At 34.4% G+C, this 23,065-nt stretch overlaps 1 protein-coding gene across 1 annotated transcript; it reads left to right on the top strand.

Annotated features, from left to right (window-relative positions):
* The first annotated feature begins 1,046 nt into the window (after positions 1–1,046).
* LOC118189697 (uncharacterized) lies at positions 1,047–17,606 on the top strand. Its single transcript, XM_035360354.2, has 4 exons — positions 1,047–1,119; positions 8,564–8,642; positions 12,924–12,984; positions 17,341–17,606. Exons 2-4 carry the CDS (start codon positions 8,564–8,566, stop codon positions 17,552–17,554), a joined length of 354 nt encoding a protein of 117 aa, XP_035216245.1. The 5' UTR covers positions 1,047–1,119; the 3' UTR covers positions 17,555–17,606.
* The last annotated feature ends 5,459 nt before the right edge of the window (positions 17,607–23,065 follow it).

Here is a 23,065-nt window from a genome sequence, read left to right as displayed (position 1 = left end):
GGTAAAAAAAACGTGTAAAGCATTCATAGCATGTAGAGAGTCATTAGGTATTTTTTGAAAGCAGGATAGATGAAAAATGAGCAACGACTTCTCTGAGAATATACCTTATATACCTTATATACATTTTAAAGGACGATTCGGGTTTTTAGGGGACCTATTCGCCTAATCCTGGGCTTAGAGAATCATCATTCACCGCTCTTTTAGTTCGGGCGCATCTGTAGAGATATTCGGTATATTTTTGGAAGCAGGAGTCATGAAAAATGAGCAACGCCTTCTCCGGGAATCAAACCACGGACCTCTGGAATACGCGACCAGCGTGCAGACCACCACGCCACGAAGGCATATTAGGAAGGCAGGAGAAATACCTTACAAGCATTCAGAGCAAAATGGTGTACAACGTAGTCACTTATGGTTAATAGATCGTTTACTTATATTCGGTTAAGTTTCAAAACATGAAGGCCAGCCATATTTCCCAACTCGTGGTTTCACGCTACTTTGAGCGAATTCTGTAATCATGCAAACTTTAAATCTCCGTCGCCTGTATGTTTGACACTCAGTTGTTCACAGTGCACATCGAAATGATACGACTTTGCTTAAACATTCTAATTTTCAACTAAATTTTTGAGATGAGGTTAAAAATTCTGTTTCAGAATTATCAGTGATTAATTAAATATAACTAAAAATCTTTCTCTCTTTTTACATATAAAATGGTAAAGAAATTCAATTACATTCAATTCGCTAACATAAAGCTTGAAATATAATAATTTTTTCTTTTTGTAAAGGAAACTTATAACAGGAAAGTTTTATTTTCGTTAAATGTGTTATTTTAGTACCGCATTCTTTAAAGAAGTCATGTTTGATGGATGAACCAGCTTTTGTAAGTTAAACTAAAAGTACACTAGCTTTACAGAAAACAAATGTTAAATGATGACATGTAAAATAATTACTTGATGTTTATACAGTTTGTAGAAAAATTTGAATTCATATGTCAAGATAACCAAATTCGTGCCAGATGTATCTACGCAAAATGTATAAATATTAAAAACATCTACCTTAAGCATATAAAAGAGATTATTTTACAATAATATTCACAGCAGAATCTTCACTACACGTCGTAAGGTAAGTCATGCATTTGCAGATCTTTTTGTTTCACTAATGAATTTCTATATACGTAATGCAAAATTATAAGAATTTGTCTGTATTTTTGTTCTTCAACAGGAATATTAAAGTGATTTCAAAAATTTAGTTAGAAAACAATAAATAATGGCTCAAATTGCGATATTCCATATAGTAGCAATTTCTACTTTCATTAAATTAAAAGTCACTTCATCTCGCGCACCCACCGTCGGCCGAGCGATAAAGTCACGGAACGCTGGTAGTTCTGCCAGAGGTTCGAAACCCGCGAACACGTTGGCTGCATGGGGGTTTTAGTGACTTTTCCCCATGCGCAACTTGTATACGAGCCAGTTTACAGAAGAAAGTTCTCCACGAAGGTATCCCACCCATTAGGCGAGATAGCCGTCGAGACTTTGCCGTAATCACGTAAAGCCAACGCAAATTTTCACCTCGCATTACATATCTTTCGAACAACTCTGGTTCCAACCGAGCCCTCTCTCTAACTTCGAGGAACTTTTTTACAATCGTGGAATTCAGTAATCAAACTTACAAGTTTTGCTTCCTAGAATTTGACTTTAAAAACCAGACGATGCTATAGTAGCCTTCCATTTAGATCAAAACTGATTTTCTTTTTCCATCAGAGCTAATGGTTGCCCTCATAGAGGCTCGAATTATTTCTAATGCGCAACAGAAAACTTGTATGAAGTTTGTCGGCGATGTTCCACTTCATGAAGTCTTGAAGAAGCCAAACTAAATGTGGCACTGCCTGTATGGATTTTGTGTTAAGTGGGGTTTTTCTCCTCTGTTATATTACACTGCTGGCCATGAAATCTGCAACACCAGGAAGAAATGATCTGACGAATGTCAAAATCACATGAAAAGAAGAAGAAGTTGGGATATGTAGATGATTAGTATTTCAGCGCATTTAGACGACGCAGGAGGGAGAAACGACATCTAAAGCACTGCATAAAAGAAAAGTTGGATAGTGGATTTCTCATTCTGAAAGAGCTTTGTAAGGTTGGAGTTTGCTCAGAATAACGTGTTATGACTTGGATAAGAAGAGGAAATGAATGCTTACCATCAAGTGTCGGAATACGATAGAGGCAGGATCGTTGCCTATCGAGATTGTGGATTATCGTTCCGTGATATCGTCCGTCGCGCTAGTCGACATCCAACCACTGTCATGCGAATATGGAAACAATGGGTTGCTGAGGGTCATAATTACGGCATGCAAGGATTTCAACGCCTTTCTCTGTCTAAAGCCCGAGAGGACAGATATATTGTGAGGTCAGCCCTTCAAAAACCGAACAACCACATCATGGACCGTTAGTCAGGAAATCAGCATGTTTGTAGCACGCCCAGTGTTCTCTCGTACGATGCGTCGACGTTTGCAGCAGCATGGACTATCAGCACGATGGCCATTACTTTGGCTTCCCTTGACAATGCAGCATAGAGACGGTGACTCTGGTGCATCAAGCGACAAAGTTGGATACAGGAGTGGCACAATGTTGTCTTTTCAGACGAATCCCGGCTAATTGTGTAGTATTCTGGTGGCCGTATACGTGTCTATAGGATTCAAAGAGACCGCACCTCGCTTGCTTGCATTAGATATCGGCATAGGGACCCTGCACATGGTGTGATGGAATGGGTAGCCATTGGGTAAACGACACAGACATCTCTAGCTCGGATCAATGATAATTTGAACGGAGATCGGTGCATTTCTGACATCTTACGTGCAGTGGCTGTGCGCTATCTTCGAGGCCAGCCAAACGCCATCTTTCAGCAAGATAATGCAAGACCACATATTGCAAGTCGTGTTCTTTTCTTCCTCGATACACAGGGTACTCGACTGCTGCCCTGGCTTGCACGGTCTCTAGATCTGTCACCCACTGAAAACATCTGGTCATGGGTTGCTGAGAGACTGGAACCCACCGCTCTCCAGCTAATACGGTCAATGTGATGTGGGATAGACTGGAAGCAGCATGGAATGAATTGCCCTTTTCTGTCATCCAAGCCCAGTTCGATTCCTTGCCTAACGGTAAGGGGCGTTTTAGTTGCCAGGGCTGGCAAATGTTTCTACTAATTTCTCACGCTTGTAAACCTGCAAAATGCTTACAAATTTAATCATTTTGTCTTCATGCATACTGTTTACGTGCAATAAATATATTTTTTGTATTTGTTTTTATTCATGGTGTCGCAATTTTAATGACCAGCAGATTAATTTCTTAAACCGTACTAAGACAGGTCAGGCGATTTGTCGCCCCATGTGTGAAAATAACTAAGGATTCAAAATGTTTAATCAAACTCTGTATTTAAACTCTAAAGTTGTAATGCAGGGCTTCTGCTAACAATTTAAATCTCCGCTTTCTCATAGAATTTCAGATAACGCAGAATGGAAATTAAATTTTTAAGTAAAATTAACGTTGGAGATACAAAGTGCATAACGTAAATCAGAGAGCTTCGCGAGTAGGTATCACAACGGTCGAAGTTCATGCTAACATTTCCTGGATCTGTGTGGTATAGTATGTATCGACTCTAGGTATCGTACCTATGGAATCTCGCTTGAATCCCACAGGATGTTTGTAAGTGTATAGTGTCTATGCGTCATGTGTCTGCATGTCCAAAATTAATGGCAATCTGGATGTCTGCTTGAGTGGGTTTCTGATAAAGGAAAAGGGATTTGAAATCCGTGGACTGTCCCTTGGAGTGATCTTTATCAAAATTGAGGCGGAGATGCACGTTTAGTGCAGAGGGTTTATAAATGTATCACCAATGGTAAAATTCTGGTGCCCGGCTGACTTTCATATATACCTGCCAAATTTTTTTGTTTAAGTTAGAATTTCTTTACGTCTGTAACCACCTGCTGTTTTTACCTGAATCTTTGGTAATAGTCTCTGAGAGAGATGCTCATAAATATAAAATAATGCACGAAGCGCCATTTGTTAGTGCTACTTAATGTTGTCTCCTAATTTTGACTATCAGTAATTTAATTTTGATTAATGTTAATTTTTATTAACCGTTCATTTTGAAGTGGTTGCTTTAAGTTGATTTTTGAGTGATTGTGTACCTTAAATTGAGTTTAGTAAAGTAGTCTTACTATCCTTAAAAATGAAGTTTGGTTTTAAATTTTTAATTTTTGCATTTTTACTTGAAAAACTTCATTTAGGTTGAATTGGCTTTTATTATTGTGTTTTGTTTCTGGTTGTTTTAGTTTGACCTTTAAGGTTATTTAAATTTTAAAATTTTAAAGAATTCTCATTTTGTTACTCCAGTAAACTTTATTAGTTTTTATTATTTCTGTTTAATTTTTACTCCTCTTTCTTGTAAAGTTATGAATCCAAGTTATGAATTTCTGACTCTGGTATAATTTCGATTGATATAATGTAACAAACTTAATTATTAGAACTGAATACCTTTACTGAGTATCTTTGTAACTATACTGTTTAATTTGTAATACACAACGCAAACGTTTTTTCCATTTTATGTTGCACAATGTTACTGCTTTAGTAGTTACATATAGAGAGAGATGTATACTCATAGACCTATATTTTCCATGTTAACACCATAATTTTGTTCAGTGAGTAAATTATTACGTTTATTGGCTTTTTTATAGAACTAATAACATTGTTATACAACATTATTACGAATTCATACTATAGAACGGGGGACACAATTGAGGATAGGAAACACTGAAATGTCCCTGGAATTACGTATTTGCATTCCTAATCCAAATATGATCAATTATAGAGGTACACGAGGCACGGAATTAATGTAATACACGCAAATCTTTAAAGAAAACCACTCTGATCCCTGGACACAAACGATATCCAGACACAACGAAATGATAAAATATATGAAAACTGAAAATTTGAAAAGTTTTCAAAACAATCATTTGTTTACTGTTGTCAGCTTTTAATTTTTTTAGTATTTTATGATCGAGTTCTGTATGAGTGCAGTAACTACAGAAACCTCTCAAGTTTAAGTCTTACTAATGACTGTTGGCAAATTATTAAATATAGCCATCTAAATAAACTATATTTAGGTCATTAGAAATAATACTGTTACACACAGGCCATGCCGCACTGAGTATGTTTCTTAGCAGTTTGTGCTGGGAACAATATAATTTTTTTCTTTGTTTTTGAGAGCGACGAGGGTAAGCTGGTTTGGTGTACTTAAGTACTGATCTCATCAAGAAGATACAAAGAGCTCCTTGGTCCCCGTGGATAAGTTTTGATTGCGAAGGTCAAATAACTTTTATGCAATTTAGGTCTGTCCAATTCAATAACGCCATCCATTACCATTGATATAGTAGAGTTCTTAAGGCTTTGCATGTAAATCCTCAACAATGTTAACGGGTTTGTTCGTTTGAGTTAGAGTTGAAAGATGATGGGCGCTGATAATATTTCACAGAGACTGCAAACTAAAATAAAGACAGTGGGATTTTACCCTCCTAGAAAAATATTGGCAACTATTGCTTCAATGGCGATAAAATCCAACCTACGACAATAAGCTAATGTAACATGTTTTTGATGGCAAAAGAGCAATCGCCGCCTTCACTGCCTCTGTTACTCCTTCTGTTATCTCTGAGAATTTAAAAGCATTGAATCTGAAATTTATCTCAATTTTTCAGTTTCTCTCTGCCTTATTTTCATCAATGACTGGCTGCAAGTTTTAACAGACCTACCTATATTCACTTTCTAGACTTCTTCGTACGTTAAAATTACTGAAGCCTCAGTTTGGTTTACTTGGGCTGCAATAATACGTTGCTCGTGAAATTTAATTTTTTCGTCAATTCGAGCATTCAGTGGTTCATATAAACTTTTTGTTTTTTAGCATCAGGGTGCTGTTGGCAAAAAATATGCCATTGCTACTCAGTCGAGTTTGTAGGTGATTCGGAAAAACACTGTAGCAGAGTTTAATCAAGAAACTATAGTGCCATTCTGAAGATTGCACCGCACGGTGTCCTTTCTGACGAAGTGCGCACTGCTATTGAAATCCAAACCTTCCTTTCAGAACCAAATGCTGTTGAGAAGGAAAGCTGCTATTTACTGAAAAACAACTACAAGTACACCTTCCGCGAAAAGGAGGAGCTCGAAGGCTCAGTCTCCCTCTTTCTGAAAAAAATACCACTGCGCCCTGCCTAATCTTCAAGAACTTGGACTTTTCCTTATATACATGTATCTCATTTACAACCTAAAAAGTGATAACAAAAAGCATAAAGGATAATGTATATCTATAATAATAAAAGCAAGTGTAATGTGTCTGTTTGTCTGTCTGACCGAGCTCTCCAGCCAAATCTATCGCACGCAGGGACCTGGAATTTTTTATACGGAAGCACAAAGGGGCTGGCCACCAGACCTCGAAGCCCGATTTTCGATTTTTGAATTAGAAAAATTTTAAAAAAATTATTTATAATTAATTAATCACGGTTTTTTTGACTCACTGATATTATTATTTGTTTTCAAATAACGTTCGATTGTAACAATTGATTTCTTTATTCTAGCGTTAGTTTGCTGTTTTGACGATACATTAAATCGATTAATTACAATTCATTTCTTTTTTGTAGCTTGTGGGGGGGGGAAGAGAGAGAGACAGTCTACATGTCCTACACTACTATTCCTGCGCTATTCACTTATCTGCATTTTCTAAATGCACGGGCAACGCCGGACGGGTACACCTAGTTGTATATATAATGTATATGTAATGAAAATGTATAGTTTAAATAAAAATAGAATGGATACATAGTCTACAGCGGTAATTTTCCCCCCTTTACAAGGTATTTTCTCCTTCCATCTAGCATGCCTCCGTGGTGTAACGGTAGCACACTCGGAGCGGATTCGAGAAGTCTAGGTTCGAGTTCTAGAGAGGGCACTGAACATTTTTCACGTCTCCTGGTTCATAATAACAGAATGACTCTATACTGGCGCCTGAACTAAAAGGTGGTGGAAAATAATTCTTCACCATTGGGATTTGGCAACTGAGTCCCCAGTCGTCTTTTAAAAGAGGATTATTTCTCCCTTCTTCCAGCATGCCTTCATATTTTAACGGTAGCACACTCGACGCGTATTCGAGAGGTTCAGGTTTGAGTCCCGGCGAGGGCACTGCATATTTTTCTCATCTTCTGCTTCATAATAGCCTTATGACTCTTCAATTTCAATCTATTTCTTAGGTTTTTCCTAGGTTTATATATTTTGATTTTCAACTTTATCTTGCGTTAAAATATATCATGAACATGTAATACTAATTAGAATTACAATAGTCAAAGAAAATTGAATAAAATCTTGTCTTTTTTATTCTGTCCCACGCGTTTAATATTTGGGATCAAAACGGTAGCGACTTTGTCTGTACCAAAATATTTTCTACCAGTCTCTCATAAATACATTTTTCTGATCTTTTCTTCTCCCAAAAATGTAATAGGAAAGGTTCCATTGTCCACAGTTTATAGCTTATCCCATCTGACACATTCACCTTCAAAAATAAGTAGCCACAGTCGCCTTATCTTATATAATGGCTCATATTTAAAAAATCATTGTTTAGTACATTTAAGTAAAATAATATTTTCTAGGTTAAATATTTTCTTTTTTAAAGAATTTTTTACACTTTAATGAAATACTGTAAGTGAAAGATTTTTCTGACATAAGACATTTGAATTTAGTAAGTCGAGTTACGAATGATTCTAAAAACGCATAATCATTATTGGCAGTTAAACTGCAGACAAAGGGAGACAAACATTTATAATAGATTGACTATTATAAGCTTATCCTAATCGCATGTGGCTATGCGTTCTAAGCGTTATTCTTCCCCAGAATTAACTAATGTCACGATTGCCGATAATTGAAATTTTAGAGCTTTAAATATGTATATATACATAATTTTTTAAGTTAAAAAAGAAGACTTTGACATTTTAAAGTTATTCTGTTTTTCTGATTCATATGGAAAAAAATCTGTTATCTTATCCCTTGTTTAAACAATAATAGGAACAGATTTGTTTCTAGGGGGCAATGGTTAATTACAGTTTCACCTCATTTCTTTTCTTCAGGAATTATTCCATTTAATTACAAAGCAAATTAAATCGATACAGTAAAACTTTCTCTACCTGGAGACTTTTTTTTTGGAAATTTTAGTTGAAATAATTAGTGATTTAGGAAAGTAATGTTTCAGTTTTGGTTCACTTTGCAATAGTAATATAATTTATTTGTTTCATTGCCTACCTGAATCGTAAAGCCCATGGTAGAAAATATATTTTATTAATTACCTTACTAGGTTGCATGCTGTCTTAAGTCGAGACGTTTACACTAGGTTTTCTCAAACAATTATTTTAACGGCAGTAAGCATGATATTTAAATGTAATCGCATTGCTAAGTGTCTCCATGTGATAGGAAGTGAAACTGTAATGACAAAAGCTTCGTGATTTCGAACACTGCTAATCAATTTTTGCTATTTTTAGATGAATTTATTATGGGGACTGTTAGTGTTGACTGCCTTTGTCATAGCTGTGACCGATGGTACTCCACTTGAATCTGGAGGTAATAGCCCATTATTTTCTTTCCAAATATGCTCTGCATTCTTATACATACCTAAAGTGTATTTTTGTTAAATATGATTTTAAATGTCATTTATAAAGGCATTCTATGTACATAGATACAAAGAACAGAGTCCGCTTTTTTTTTCTTTTCTTTTTGTAATTCATGCAAATCTGCATCTTAAAAGAGAATGGCATACACGACTTTCAAAATATGAAAAAGGTTACTGTCTACATAAGATTTCGAAAAACCATCCCACTGGTTCAGCACTTAGGGCGTTCATATTAAATCACACAATCTTTAAAAGCAGCATGTTTATAAATTTTCCAATAGAGTTTTAAGTGTTGCGATGCATTTTTATATTCGCTATATTATTCATATTTGCTATACTATTTCTTTAAAAATAATACATAGTGATAATAATTTGTAGCAGCATCTTTTTATTTGAAAAGTAATTCGACACAAAAATGAAGCAGATACAAAACTGAAAATTAAAAATAATAGGTCCTTTGAGTTAATAAAAGCATGGAATTGTCTAATTAGATATTAAATTAAAACCTATTAAAATGCCATGGAAGAAAATAACATGTCAGGAAAAAACTTGCTCATAAACAGTACGCTATCTGAGAGCCGAAAATACCTGACAAACGGAAAATTCGTCTATTGTATGAGAGCTTCTAAGTCTAATGTAAGGGAAACTTCTGAGGAAAGATAGCGATATGTAACTACCAGATAGACATAGAAAAGAAGAATCGAGATTGGTATTTCGACTTCCAAACTTAAAATTAGGAGCATTTAATTAAAATTCAGATTACGATTTCCATAATCGCACTAAATTCATAAAAGCTACATTATTTATTAGAACAGCAGATTTAAGGGATTTTCTGAAATATATATGGGCATATAACTTATAAAGTATTTCTCCCGCCTTCCTAGCATGCCTTCGTGGTGTGGTGATCTGCACGCTAGGCGCGTATTCCAGAGGTCCGTGGTTCGATTCCCGACGAAGGCGTTGCTTATTTTACATCTCTTCTGCTTCCAAAAAAATACCTAATGTCTCTACAAACTCAAGTTTTCAAATAGCATCCTTTAGCGTATTATGTGCAGCTCAATAATGTGGTATAATACCTACCTTTAATGTGCAGGTCCAAATTCACAATTCCAAACCCTTCTTCCTCTTCCAGATGAAATTTAATAAATTCTACGTGTTTTATTCAAGGGCAAAGAAATATTAAGAGTTCATCAATAATGTAATATATCCGTCGAGTGAGAAGATATTGTTTTAAATCTGCAAAGACCAGTTTGTCAGAATCGAAATTCAGTTTGTCTCAGTTGCAAAACCAGTTTATCAGAATGTTTAAGCCAGTATTAGAGAGGGTGCCTAGTAAGGAATATAAAGTTACCTAGAAGCAGATAACATGCCATTCAGTGAGCATAAACAGCGTTTTAACTCCCCAGTCATTAACGATATAGCCATAGTCGTTGTTGATTACGAACAACACAATCACCGTGGCATAATTACTTTGAAATGAAACAAAATATTGATGAGGATTACAGAAACACATCGCATATATGCAGTACCTTTTAATCTTCTGAAAAGGTGAGAACGGTTATCATTTTAACATCAAAGACACCAATCCTAGCACAGGAAACTAAACACACACACACACAAAAATGTATACTTTATGCCCTTTTTTGAACACCGCATCATGTTGAAAGAGGGATCATCAAGCCCCATCTTGCGATTTCGCCATATGTTTCATTAATAAATACATTGTAGATATGTACTTGAAGATCGAAAGCAAGCGGCTTCTTTATGTAAGGCTAAATCACCAAAAATTACATTTTAATGACAATATTCATTTACGGGATGTTGCGGTCAAGATTAGAATGTTGCCCGATATAGGAAGTATGATAATATTGGCCTCTACTCTCACTTGCAGTAAGAGACATCACGAATATTCTCAAGGCGCTATGTCCTTTGCTCGCAACCGTGACCATCTGGATTCATTTGTACCCTTTTTGTGCAACCCTAAAGGGCCAAAGATTACTACTGAACTTACAAAAGATCAGGCACCAACTAATCGCCGTGGTCTAATACAAAGGATATTGAAACAATAACTTATTAAATTCTTTAAAGTTATTGCGAAAAGCTACATATTTGGAGAGATTTGTTGTTAGATGTATTCGGTTGAATGGTAAAAACCAGGTCTTCTACATATATGCACAAATGCAATGGCTTAAACAAAACATCCGACAAACTGGAACAGAGAAAGACTGAGTTGCAACATAATAATATAATTTCTATAAAGGTTTCGTATCTCCACACTGCTATTCCTATCAAAGAATATGACTCATGGGTCGTGTGGAGCTTTAAACTAGAGAGCACATTGCATGCATGATGGCAAATGTACTAAGAATTATCATTTCTGTTCACTGATGATACATAATCAGGAAACTAAGATTAACCCTTGTTCAGGAGGTGGAAGTAGATAAATGGAGGCTTCACCGTTACATTTAAAAAGTAAAGCAGAACGTCACATTTGATACCAGACAGATTGTGCCTGTGTATTCTCTCCTTTCAAAACGTTTCACTGTCACATACTATGAATTTGCTACCGCCAATATTTTAAACCGATTAAGGTCAATTGCAAATAAGTCACCAAAGGCAGTGACAGAGAAGTTTCCAGGTTACGCAATTGATTTTATCGTTAGTAAACCAGTAGCGCAACTGACGGTATTGTTTTATTAACGCACGGGAACATACTAAGAATTTGCTACTGCCAATATTTTAGGCAGGGACATTAGTTTTATCGCTAATAAACCAGTAGCGCATCTGACGGCATTGTTTTATTAACGGTAAAGATTTCTTAGAGATTCTAAAGATTTCCTCAGCACCTCATTGAAATTATCACAGGGAGTGCCATAGATCAGGATATATTCACTCCGCGCATTCGATTGATACCCCTTGTTTCGAATTCCTTTGATACCCTTCGATTTCAAACAACTGCTATTTCTCATCTTGCTTGCATTCACTATGCGTATCAATGAGGCATAGGAGCAGTCACCTTGTATGGGAGATATTAACTTGGAAATGCCATGTTTCTCATATGATCATCTATCCATATTCAATCAAAATAAGAGAAAAATTACTGTCTATCTCAGAGTTGGATATAACTACCTCTATCACTTTAAACGAACGCTTGCATAAAATCTGAAATACGTCGGGTATGTCATCTAGTATTAAAATAAAGAGCAATTAAACTTTTATAAGTTATACATTAATAAGGGAAATATATTAATAAATTAAGATTTAATAGTGTAATGCTAATAATATATAATGGTATAATGTTAATAATATATAATAGTATAGTATTAATAATAGTATATAATTAGTATAATGCTATTAGTGGAGTAATGTATAATGATAATAATGTAGTAACGTCCAATAGTTTAATGCTAATAATGTAGTAATGTGATAATAATATATACTTTATTGTACTAATGTGTTCATAGAAAGATTAGAACTTAATTAAATGATGAAATGTGAAAGACATAAAATAATAATAAAGCTCTAAAGGTTTTCATAGAATTTTAATAGACTTTCATGGTGGGAATAGAAACTTCCAGGGTAATTCCTCATGTTTCATCAACATGTTTAATTAATTCAGAAATGAGATAACAGATTTGATCAAAAATTGAGATATCCTCCGGGAACTATTGGATAAAGGAATATACGACATCCAGTCAAATTAATGTGACCACCTGTCAAAAGCCAGAATAGCCAACTTTCGTGGAGCGCGACATGCAGGAAGAGAGTCAATTAGGTTCCTGAAGGTATTTACTGGCACGTTGAGCCATGCTGACTCCAATGCAGTGGCCAGTTGCGCTAGGTTCGCGGAGGAGGATCCATGGTGAGAACAACCCGAACGTGGTAGTCTCACAGATTCTCGGTTGGGTTTATGTCCGGGGAGTTTGCTGGCCAGGACAGTACGGGAAACTCATCCTGGTACTCTTGGAACCATTTCGATTTTTATTAGCAGAAAAGCGCATCGAAATATTAGTAGCGATAGTTATTTGGTACAATCACCAGAAATCCGCAGAGTGTATCTTTGCAAAATACATAATACATATTAAGTTTAGAGAGCTAGTATGCAAAAATCTAAATACATAATTTTAGAATACTGCTTATCCTTGCAATAGTCTATGCATTTGTTCATGCTTGCATTTTTTGTATCGTACCAAGCGCAAGCGCCAAAATACATCTTCTCTTTATTTTTCAAGATGTGCAGGAGGCCGTTGCAAAATACTTACCTATAGAAGAACCTGAAAAGAGGGAAGACAAGTAAGGCCTTTATGTTACAATATTTTAAATTAGAAGCTAGCTGCTAAATTAACTGGATTCATTTCTTTTAAACTGAAAAGCATTTTTCTTATGAAAATTTAAATATTATTTTACTCTAATTTTTTTAAAAGGCGTTTTATAGTTGTTAAATGATTCATGATAACGTAATTACACGCTTTAACGTAATTACGCGCATTCATTTATATGTATATATACGTATATATTCATGCAGAAAGTGACACGCACATCTATACACATGCTATAAAAGCATCCTCTGTTTAGTGAAAATCTATATCATATTGAACCTGGTGACTGTTAATATTTCTTGGACCATGTCTGGTCTTGATAACACCTGTATTTCTCTGCTAGAAAATTAAATTTGCAGTCTATTCATAGGATATTTCATGCATTCAAACCTGAATAACTGCTTCCAGTAGCTGCTATAATATGTTAAGTATCTGCGTCAACACCTCTGGACACAACGTTTTCCAAAGATTTTCTAAAGCATATAAATCTGATTGTTACTGGCCTCTGTCAGCTTACAGATGCTCTTCTCCTGTAGTCGTTTTTTGACTGATTACTGATTTTAACTGATATAACTTTTAATGATATGTAAACGTAAGAATTAAAAACTTAATTATACTTTAAACTAAAAATAACACTCTGAATAGCAATTATTAGAAATTCAGCCTCAGCAATGAGCTTTAATTTTTAATTTATGAATATTTATGCAGATTGCCATTGTTTAAGCTTCAATAATTAATGGATATATATCGTGCCCACAAATGTCCTTATACAATTGTTATTTCCGCAGCACTTGGAAGTAAACATATCTAACCATGTGCAAAATCCATTTTAAATGACGCAAATATTCATATTATGTAATTTTTTAATTATAAAAATGTAAAAACTACAAAATAAGTTTTTAAACGGTCTTCCAGTTCCTATAGTCACATTTTGTAAGCGTTCTCTTTTATGAGGAATTACACGTTGAATTGTTTGATTCGTATAACAAAAATTGACCGAGATATTTAATTTCAAAATTTGGGATTTTTGATGTCATTTAGAGCTAGCCTTGATCAGTTACTTAAAATAAATTTAGACAATTTAATTATGATTTTTCTTTTAAATGTCATAAGTTGTATTCTTTTGTAATTTTCGACTACGTAACGTTTATTAATTTATAATTTTGCTATTGAAACTAATATCACATGAGTAATTTATGTTTGCAAACGCAAATAATTTATGTATTAATATTAACACGAAGTTTCATTACTTTAAAATCATAAAATAATACCAATACAAATTATTTATTGAACTGGAAAACATGTTTCATTTTTAATTTACTCAGATATTGGCTATGTGCCAATACCGAAGTCTCTCACGGCACACTAAACATAAATGCTGTCTGATTTCGTGGCTAAGAGCTTCCATAAAATAATTTGATATCAGTACTTAAATATACTTCTCAGTACTTTTCACGATAGTTTTCATAGCAACTCCCATCACTTCTATTAATATCAGAATCATTTTTCTAAATTGATGCTTCACTTTTAGTTACGGAAAATTGCAAAGATTTTGCTTTTCAATTTGCATACAATCCGGGAACAAGTTATCATATTTTAAAAATAAATATACCTGTCAATGTTTTTCGTATGGGAGCAAAATTTTTTATGTTTTGTTTCGTAGACTGAGTATCATCATTTATTAAATATAACCCTTGTATAGAAAAGTAAATATGGTAAATTTTATAAAATTTATCGGTTAAATTTAATATGTCAAAATATTAATATTTGCATAATTTAAAATATATATCTAAGACCAACTTAATCGACTTTTTCTTTCCCTGTTGTATCCTCATCAGTTTTTATTCAGTTGAGCTTTACCCGAGTGGGTGTTTTGTTCTCCTGGATTTGTTTTGACAGCATTCAAGGGTATCTATTGTGCTTCTATCCGGGGGGGGGTATTCGAACTGTTTTGTATTGAGAATTTTATTACTCACTAGAAAATATGTTACTCTTTTCGGTAATAGTTTGTCCAAAATTTTACGCATGCGGAAAGCAGGCTTATGGGCCTATAAACTCCTGGAGATGACCTGTCCTTTCCTCCTTTTGAAAGAGTACTAAATTACCTAATTTCCAGGATTTGGGGAAATACCCTATTCCCAGAGAGTCATTTAAAATTTTTATAAAATAGTCATCATCTGCTAGGAAACGTTCTTCAACTGTTTCACTTGAGAGTTCATCGTCCCCTGAGGACTTTCCCTTTCTCTATTAATGTAATAATGTCTTCAACCTCTTACTATGTGAATCTTGGATCATGTGTTATGTTTGGGATTTGATTAGCCCTGTTTTTAATTTCCGTATGTTTATCTGTGTCGTCGTTCCTGCCATCTTGAGGGAAGTCATAACTTATGATGCATTGAACAGTTTCTTCCATTCTGCTAGTCCAGGTGTTAGTTCCATTATTTATACGCCATAGCTTAAGAGCTAAAGTCAGCTTTCCTTTTAGCTATATGGAAATATGTCCCAAAAGAAGAAATAATCTTTAAGTTATTCCAAAACTTTTTCCACGATTCTAGGTTTGCTTTAAACACATTTTGCCTGCATTTAGCAGCCATTTTGTTAAATTCTTGTCTTTTCCACTTTCTTTTTTTACCTTCTTCAGTGCTAGAAGGCTTACCTGAATTTTCTTAATGTCTTTCTTAGATTAGTTAGTTTTGGAGTCTACCACGTTTCACTATTCCCTTCTTTAGTCTGCTTTAAATTTATTTATTTATTTTTTTTTTTTTTCTGTATAAGCTAATTTGAGATTGTTTGAGATCTCCTTTATGTTTTTATTGTTATCCTCATTTATAACTACTTTAGCTATTTCTATGAAGAGTTTAGTAACTGATTTTTTTTTCAAATTAATCTAATTTGTACCTACTTTCATCATTCTTAAAGCTTTATTGCTTTTCTTTGGTTTAGAATGTAAAACAAATTAGTTACCTTGTGGTCAATTAAAGTCTCCCTTTCGTCTACGATCCATTCATCTATTTGAAGGGTGCTTACATTGCGTGTAAGTATTATGTTTATCCGGTAATTACCTCGAGCACTGGAAAAATTGGGAGGCTGTCTGAGTCATTTCCTACTGTTGAGTGGATGGATCCTAACATTTCTCCAACCCCATGTCCTCTTGCCTCTCTGGGTCTTGGGCTCCAAAGTGTTCTTTTGGAGTTAAGATCCTTGTATAGTATTGCAGGAATTTAAACGTTTCTCTGCATTATATCCTCAGCAATACATAACATAGGAACGATGTCATCATGCAGCGGGCAGTAAATTGATAATAGGATAAATGGGGCTCGAAATTTTGGCCAAACTAAGAAAGCCTTAAAATTTCGCTTCAAGGAACACGAGGCATACGTTAGAAAAAAGGAAACATAGAAGTCTTCTGTTGCTCAACATTGTTGGTCCGAAAATCACACTTTCAATATTTCTGCAGCCAAAATTATTCAAAAAACATCTTCCATTGGTGAACTGAATTTTCTAGAGGCATTTGACATTCAAAAATTCTTTCTGTTCTAGTTAAGGACCCTAATTCCAATACATCTTTGCCTTCAGACTTTAAAGAAATTATGTTTTAGTTCTGGTTTCATCAACAGATGGCGCCAGAAGCTTATCTCCTGTCCAGGCTTTCTTATCTTATATAATCATTATATCTTATCTCGTTCATTTGAGCTTTTGCAGCTGAGGAATATGGTTCGGTAAAACCATCGAAACTAGTCCTGTGAAAATTTTAAAATGTAATGCTGATTTTTGTTGTTTGACTTCTAAATTTATATTTGTTCGGCGTGTTATTGTATCTTAATACGTGATACTTATTTAGTTCTATACATAACGCTAATTATAATTATATTATTTTAATCTATATCTCCTTGTCCTAATTAGTTTCAGTACATATATCGTTGTACGTCAACGAACGCGTGTGTATAATAATTATATAATATGTGTCTTTAGTAGTATACAGAATTTTAAAATTAATGATATATTAAGAATTTTAAATCGTATGACACTAAAGTACCTTCTATTTCACTAAATGATGCTATGAAAAACCATTTCCCTCCTTAAAGTTTTTTAAATTTTAATAAAACTTTTAATTTTGCGTACTTTTTAACAAACCACCATGCAACCAAAATTATTGCATACTTTTACACGATTCATTTCTTCGACCATCGATATACGACCAATCGTTCAAGAAAGAATTATTGTTATAATATCTTTGGAAATGTTACATATGTTCATTTTGCTGTGATAAATAATACTTCATTTTTATTAAAAATTAATTTGTTCATGTCTGCTTTGTTTTGTTTCGCAGACCAGACTGCATTCCAGAAGGAGGTGAATGTGAAATGTTAACGGGGCCCAACTGCTGTGGCATAAGGTTGCGTTGCCACTATAAGGACACCCAGATACCAGGCAGTATGAATCCTTATCATTATCGCCCCACAATATGGATAAACAAATGCCGTGAATATAGGATAGGAATATGGTTTGACGAGATTGGAAATTGGTTCAGCAACTTGGGCTAAATATACATAGCATCCCAATTTGATTGTGAATAAAGTACTTTATATTAACAAAGCTTTTGTAATTTTAATTTGTCTATTCATTATTTACGGAACTATTTTGTACACGAATATTGTACAGCCGGTTCATCTCTATTTGGTTTTATTCGAAGAATCTATTTCATATAATTCGTAATCAGATTCATTTTATTAAAAATGAAAATGCTTTATTTTTTAACATGTGATTTTCGATAGAAATCCAATTTTTTAAAGATGTTGTGAATAAAATAAGTTTCAGAACCCACATTTTATTTTCAAGTAACGTATATGTACTAAGGAAATAACACCCAACTATATTAAAAAATGTTTTTAATAATTTTTATGTATTTATTTCATTTTAACGTCTATCAACATAGTTATTTTAAGTTAATGTTGTATCAAATGAAAGGGAAAAAATGCATGATGGAAATTAATTATTCCTGAATTTAAATTCAGAAATGCTTATAAGATGTATCAGCATAACAAAATACTAAATTAAAATGATTTAATTTAGTGTCTTGTTACGTTGATATGCTTTATAAGTACAGACAACAATAAATATCTAATATCAGAAATCCCTTTCCAAACTAAAACTGTCAACATCTAATGAATATTAAGTTAGAATAACAAAATTTACATGGAATGCAATGAAAGTTCATATTTTTTACTCAGATTTTTCCTGTCTGACATAAATGAACTTACGTATATAGAAGTCATATCAAAGATTTCACAATCCACTGTTTTTGCGTACGTTGTAGTGTGATCATTTATTTCCAATACAAAGTGAGTTACATACCTAGTAAACGATTTGCAAAACATGAAAACAAGAATAAAATTCATTTCAAAAGTTTAGGAAATGACTAAATTTCGAATTTATTATTCAAATATAGTTTCTTATCCCATTATGATTCAATGAGACTGCCTTTAAACAAAATTTGGTTAAGCGTAATTCAGTATTACGAGCACCCACAATACGTATATATCAATACAAACATTATTATCGTCTAAATAAATTTATCCGTTACTACAACTAGTTTCAGGAAGTAGACAAAACTAAGGCTTGACATGAGTAAAATATGTATTTAGCTTCTAAAATCATAAAACGACCTTAGTTTGAGATATTTAAATTTAATAACCGAAGCATTCAGCAATATTGCATTGTTAACACTTCAAGTACTATGTAACTAATATTGTCAGGTATAACATTATCACTGGATAGATCAGGTTTAAAAACTATAATTATTTGCATAATTTAAACAGGAAGCGAAAATAAAGTATTCAAAACAGAGAAAAGAATAATTGCTTTAATAAAAACTGCCACAGCTGCTGCTGAAAATTGGCAAGAAAAATGTGAAATACAATGTTTTCAATTTATTGAAGCTACTGCCATAGACTCAGTCTTTAATTCTCTTCTTTAAGCCAAATTTTCCAAGGTAGTCTTAAACTAGTATCATGTTTATAGGCGAAGATGTTTCATCTATAAGCCAAAAAAACATTTCCCACGATTTTTGTTTTCTGGATATATGATTGGTTGATTTAGTTTATTAAATTACGGCAAAGCACTCGAGGGCTAACTGCCTTAAGGAAGGGATGCCTTCGTGGAGGACTTTTTAAGGGAAACTGGCTCATATACACGTTACACATGGGGAAAACACCCATGCAGCCAGCCCGTTCGCGGGATTCGAACCTCAGACCGAACTACCAGTGTTCAGCGACGTTAACCGCTCGGCCGCTGGTGGGCATCTCATTGGTTGACTTATACGAATTTCTTAGGAGACCATACGAGGGAGAAGTTTCAAGCGTAACGCTTCCAGCTTAACTTCAAAAAGGTCCCACGTAGTAGGCGGGACGCAGATTCGAACAAAATATGTGTCGGCTAGAAACCTTCTAAAAGTAGTAACATTTTCGTGATAACACACAACAAAATTGTACTAATTGGAACCATTATTCATTTTTATTGTGCAGTTGTTTTGTAAGGATCCTAAGTTTTACTAACGTTTATTTTATTTTAAAACTGTACTATGACTTCTTATTTTCTACTTCCGACCAGAAGTAAATGCTTTAACTTGTTTATGCGAATTGTCTTGCTAACGCCCAAGTATTTAAGTTGTGGGTTTTTGCCAAGAGTGAGAGAAGGAGATTTAGGAAGTGAGCCGCTTGCCTCTATAGTCTTACGAGTTTTCACTCGGTTGTTGTTTGCCTTTTAAGGCCAGAGGTTTAGCCCTCTTGATATTTGACAAACGTATTGTAGTTTCAGCAGTTCGGCGTACTACATACGTACCCTTTTAAATAAAGGCCAGTTTTAGTGCTAGGCATTTGTATACAAATTCAAAGTTAGCTTTTAGTTAGAGTTTTACTTCGTAGTTTTATATTTTTACATTCAGACCACAAGTGGTTGGTCTCTGTATCCCGAAGTACGGGAGTACCTGTTATAAGGTATCTCTCCCACTTCCCTAGCGTGCCTTCGTGGTGTAGTAGTTCTGCACACTGGGCCGGTATTCCAGAGGTCCGTGATTCGATTCCCGAAGATGGCGTTTGCTATTTTTCATCTTTTCTGCCTCTAAAAAAATCCTAATGACTCTACAAGTGGCGCAAGAACTAAAAGGGTTGTGGATGATGATTCTCCGCACCCAGGATTTGGCGACTAGGTCCTCTAAATCCCTAGTCGCCCTTTAAAAAGGGGAATATATAAGGTATTTCTCCCACTTCCTTAGCATGCCTTTGTGGTGTAGAGGTTCAGCACACTGGGCCGGTATTCCAGAGGTCCGTGGTTCGATTCCCGGCGAAGGCGGTTGCATATTTTTCATCTTTCCTGCTTCCAATTAACCCAATGACTCTACACTGTAAAGTAATAGAGAATAAAGGGTTTAGTATACCCTTCCTGCTTGTGTCGTCTATTCTACATAATCTGGAACAGAACTTTAGTAAGTTCCAAGTTCTTATTCAGGATACAGTATGTTCCTGACAATTTATATTACCGATATTTTGCTTCCTTCGACAAGCCGGATTTCATTCTGGTGGGTGGATAAAGTGAAATGTTTCGGTTTCTGTTTATAAAAAGAATCCAATTAGATCTTACAAAATCTACTCTGATTGACTGATTGAATTTCATTTTGTCGAGTTTTAAGAAATCATGCTTTATACGTAATTATAATTTTCGGAAATTAATTCAAAAGTAAAACAGCATTTTGCTTTTAATCAAATTCTGTTTAGAGGGCTAATGTAGAATAATGATATCTGAAATAAATTGCGTTAAACCTAAATTTATATTATTTTTATATTTTTCTGTCAAGATTATAAATTAAACTTTATGTCAGAAGGATGTTTCAACTAGAACATTTATATAAACATAGCTATAACCTTATAAAACGATACTTATAAATTTCTTTTCATTGAGATCCTTCAAAAACAATTTCAGGATAATTTATTTTCAGACTTCAATGCCTGATACTCTCCTTCCCTATCATACTTAATAGGATTGGATTGGATTATTCAGTTATGGCAAAGCACACGAGGGCTATCTGCCTAAAGGGGGGGATGCCTTTCGTGGAGGACTTTCTAAGGGAAACTGGCTCGTATACACGTTACACATGGGGAAAACCACGAAAACGCCCATGCAGCCAGCCCGTTCGCGGGATTCGAACCTCAGACCGAACTACCAGTGTTCAGCGTTTTACCGCTCGGCCACTGGTGGGCCATACTTAATAGGAAAAACGTTAGTAGTTTTCTCTGGCCATAGCTACACTGCATAGGAGAAGTGTGCCTTGTTCCTTCAAAGCACATCAATATTAACTGTAAATATATGTTTGTAAATGATAATCTCATATATGTTTGTAAATAATAATTATATATTCATATCGCTTATGTGAAAAATAAATTTAATATATGGTGGAAATCTTTAAACTGACTTCTCCCGTCGGGGACTAAAAAGGAACAAAGAAAGCAAACCAAAGTGGTTACTACAGAATTATTCCTTGGAATGTTTTGCATATTGGAATTTTCTGAATCTTACTGCTGGTTTCACTCCCAAAGTAAATTTAATAACCGCGAAAATAAAAATAACAACAGCAAAAACTATTAAGTTGTAATGTACATAGATTCATTCAAAAATTCATTACAGATGATAAAATCTGTAATTACAGATAGCAGAAATTATTCTCTAGCAATCGATTTAGTTTACAGCAGCGTTTCTTAAACTGTTGGTCGCAACCCTAAATAGGGTCTCAAAGCAAAATGTTGGGTTCGAGAAAATTTAATTCTCATACATGAATTTAAAGAAGCATTAGTTGTTGCAATGCCTTTACCATCGTCAGTTTAATATATTACACTTTATGAAATCGTAACTGTTGTGCATTAATTTTCAGTGCATAGTGAATGTATCAATTTTCAGTGAATAGGGAATTTATAATGTTAATATTTGAGAATTTTAATACATTATTATGTAAACTCTTTTCTCTTTTGAATGCGCTACTTTCTTAAAAAGCTAGCGGAAAGTTTTATACACCCAAAAAGCGCGTGATTATCGTTCCCACGTCCCACATTGCGGTCAAGGGTCGGAGGACTACTGCGCTCGCACTCACAACCCCTTTACTTCCAAGCATGGAGGTAGGAACATGCTTCCAAACATGGAGGTAGGAACATGCTTCCAAACATGGAGGTAGGAAGTAACCTCCTCCTCTTAACTCCTACCTCCATGCTTCCAAACATGGAGGTAAGAAGGGACTTCCTACCTCCCATGCTTCCAAAATGAACACGTGTTTTGCTCGTTTGGAGGCGAGAAATTCTTCGGCTTCTCTGAAGTGGAGAAATTTGTAATGTGTAAACTGGCGTCGCATTTTCGATAGAATTACGGTTGAAAACCTTCCTTGAAGTTTTCCTCCAAAACGGGGTAGGTGATTTTAAAAGAAGGTTAGACTTTTCTTGGAAATTTGGAGGTAAATTCCCCCCCCCCCCAGAGAGTTCCAGATAAGCACAGGATTGGATAATTATTAATTTATTGTTAATTTGGTCCAATAGTGAATTTAGACGTACTGTAGTTCAACGGTACATAGGTTTTTGAAAATTGTTGCACGAGAAACAGGATTTGATTTTTCCACCGAAAAGAAATGAAATAAAATATAAAAAGAGGTAAATTAATCCTTCCATTTAGCTTAGGCTCTGAGCTGTGGGAACTGTAATAATAATGATGTGTTGACGCTAACTTTTTAAGCAAGTAGCGCATTCAAAAGAGAAAAAGAGTTCACATAATAATATATTAAAAATTAATTCTCAAATATTATTATTATAAGTTCACTAGTCACTGAAATTTAATACTCAGTATGCATTGTAATTTAATACACAGCATAGCACTAGTAAAGTTGTGCTATAAATTATATTTGCATACTGAAAAATACCTTGAAACATATCATAATAGACGTGTCTCATTGCAGTTTCAACATATAAAATTAGTTCAGAAACAAAATATACTGCAAATGTACAGTTCGTAGCATCCTGCGA

The sequence above is a fragment of the Stegodyphus dumicola genome, chromosome 4 (genome assembly GCF_044657685.1).
Source record: "Stegodyphus dumicola isolate Sdum_Otavi_A_Nest chromosome 4, ASM4465768v1".
Lineage (NCBI taxonomy): Eukaryota > Metazoa > Arthropoda > Arachnida > Araneae > Eresidae > Stegodyphus > Stegodyphus dumicola.
Note: the sequence above shows the minus strand (reverse complement) of the source record. Positions and strands in the feature narration are given on the sequence as shown.

Coding starts and splice junctions, on each gene's coding strand:
- LOC118189697 (XM_035360354.2), top strand. CDS start 8,564: ATGAATTTATTATGGGGACTGTTAGTGTTGACTGCCTTTGTCATAGCT. Junction 8,643..12,923: donor TACTCCACTTGAATCTGGAG/GTAATAGCCCAT, acceptor TTATTTTTCAAG/ATGTGCAGGAGGCCGTTGCA. Junction 12,985..17,340: donor CCTGAAAAGAGGGAAGACAA/GTAAGGCCTTTA, acceptor TTTGTTTCGCAG/ACCAGACTGCATTCCAGAAG.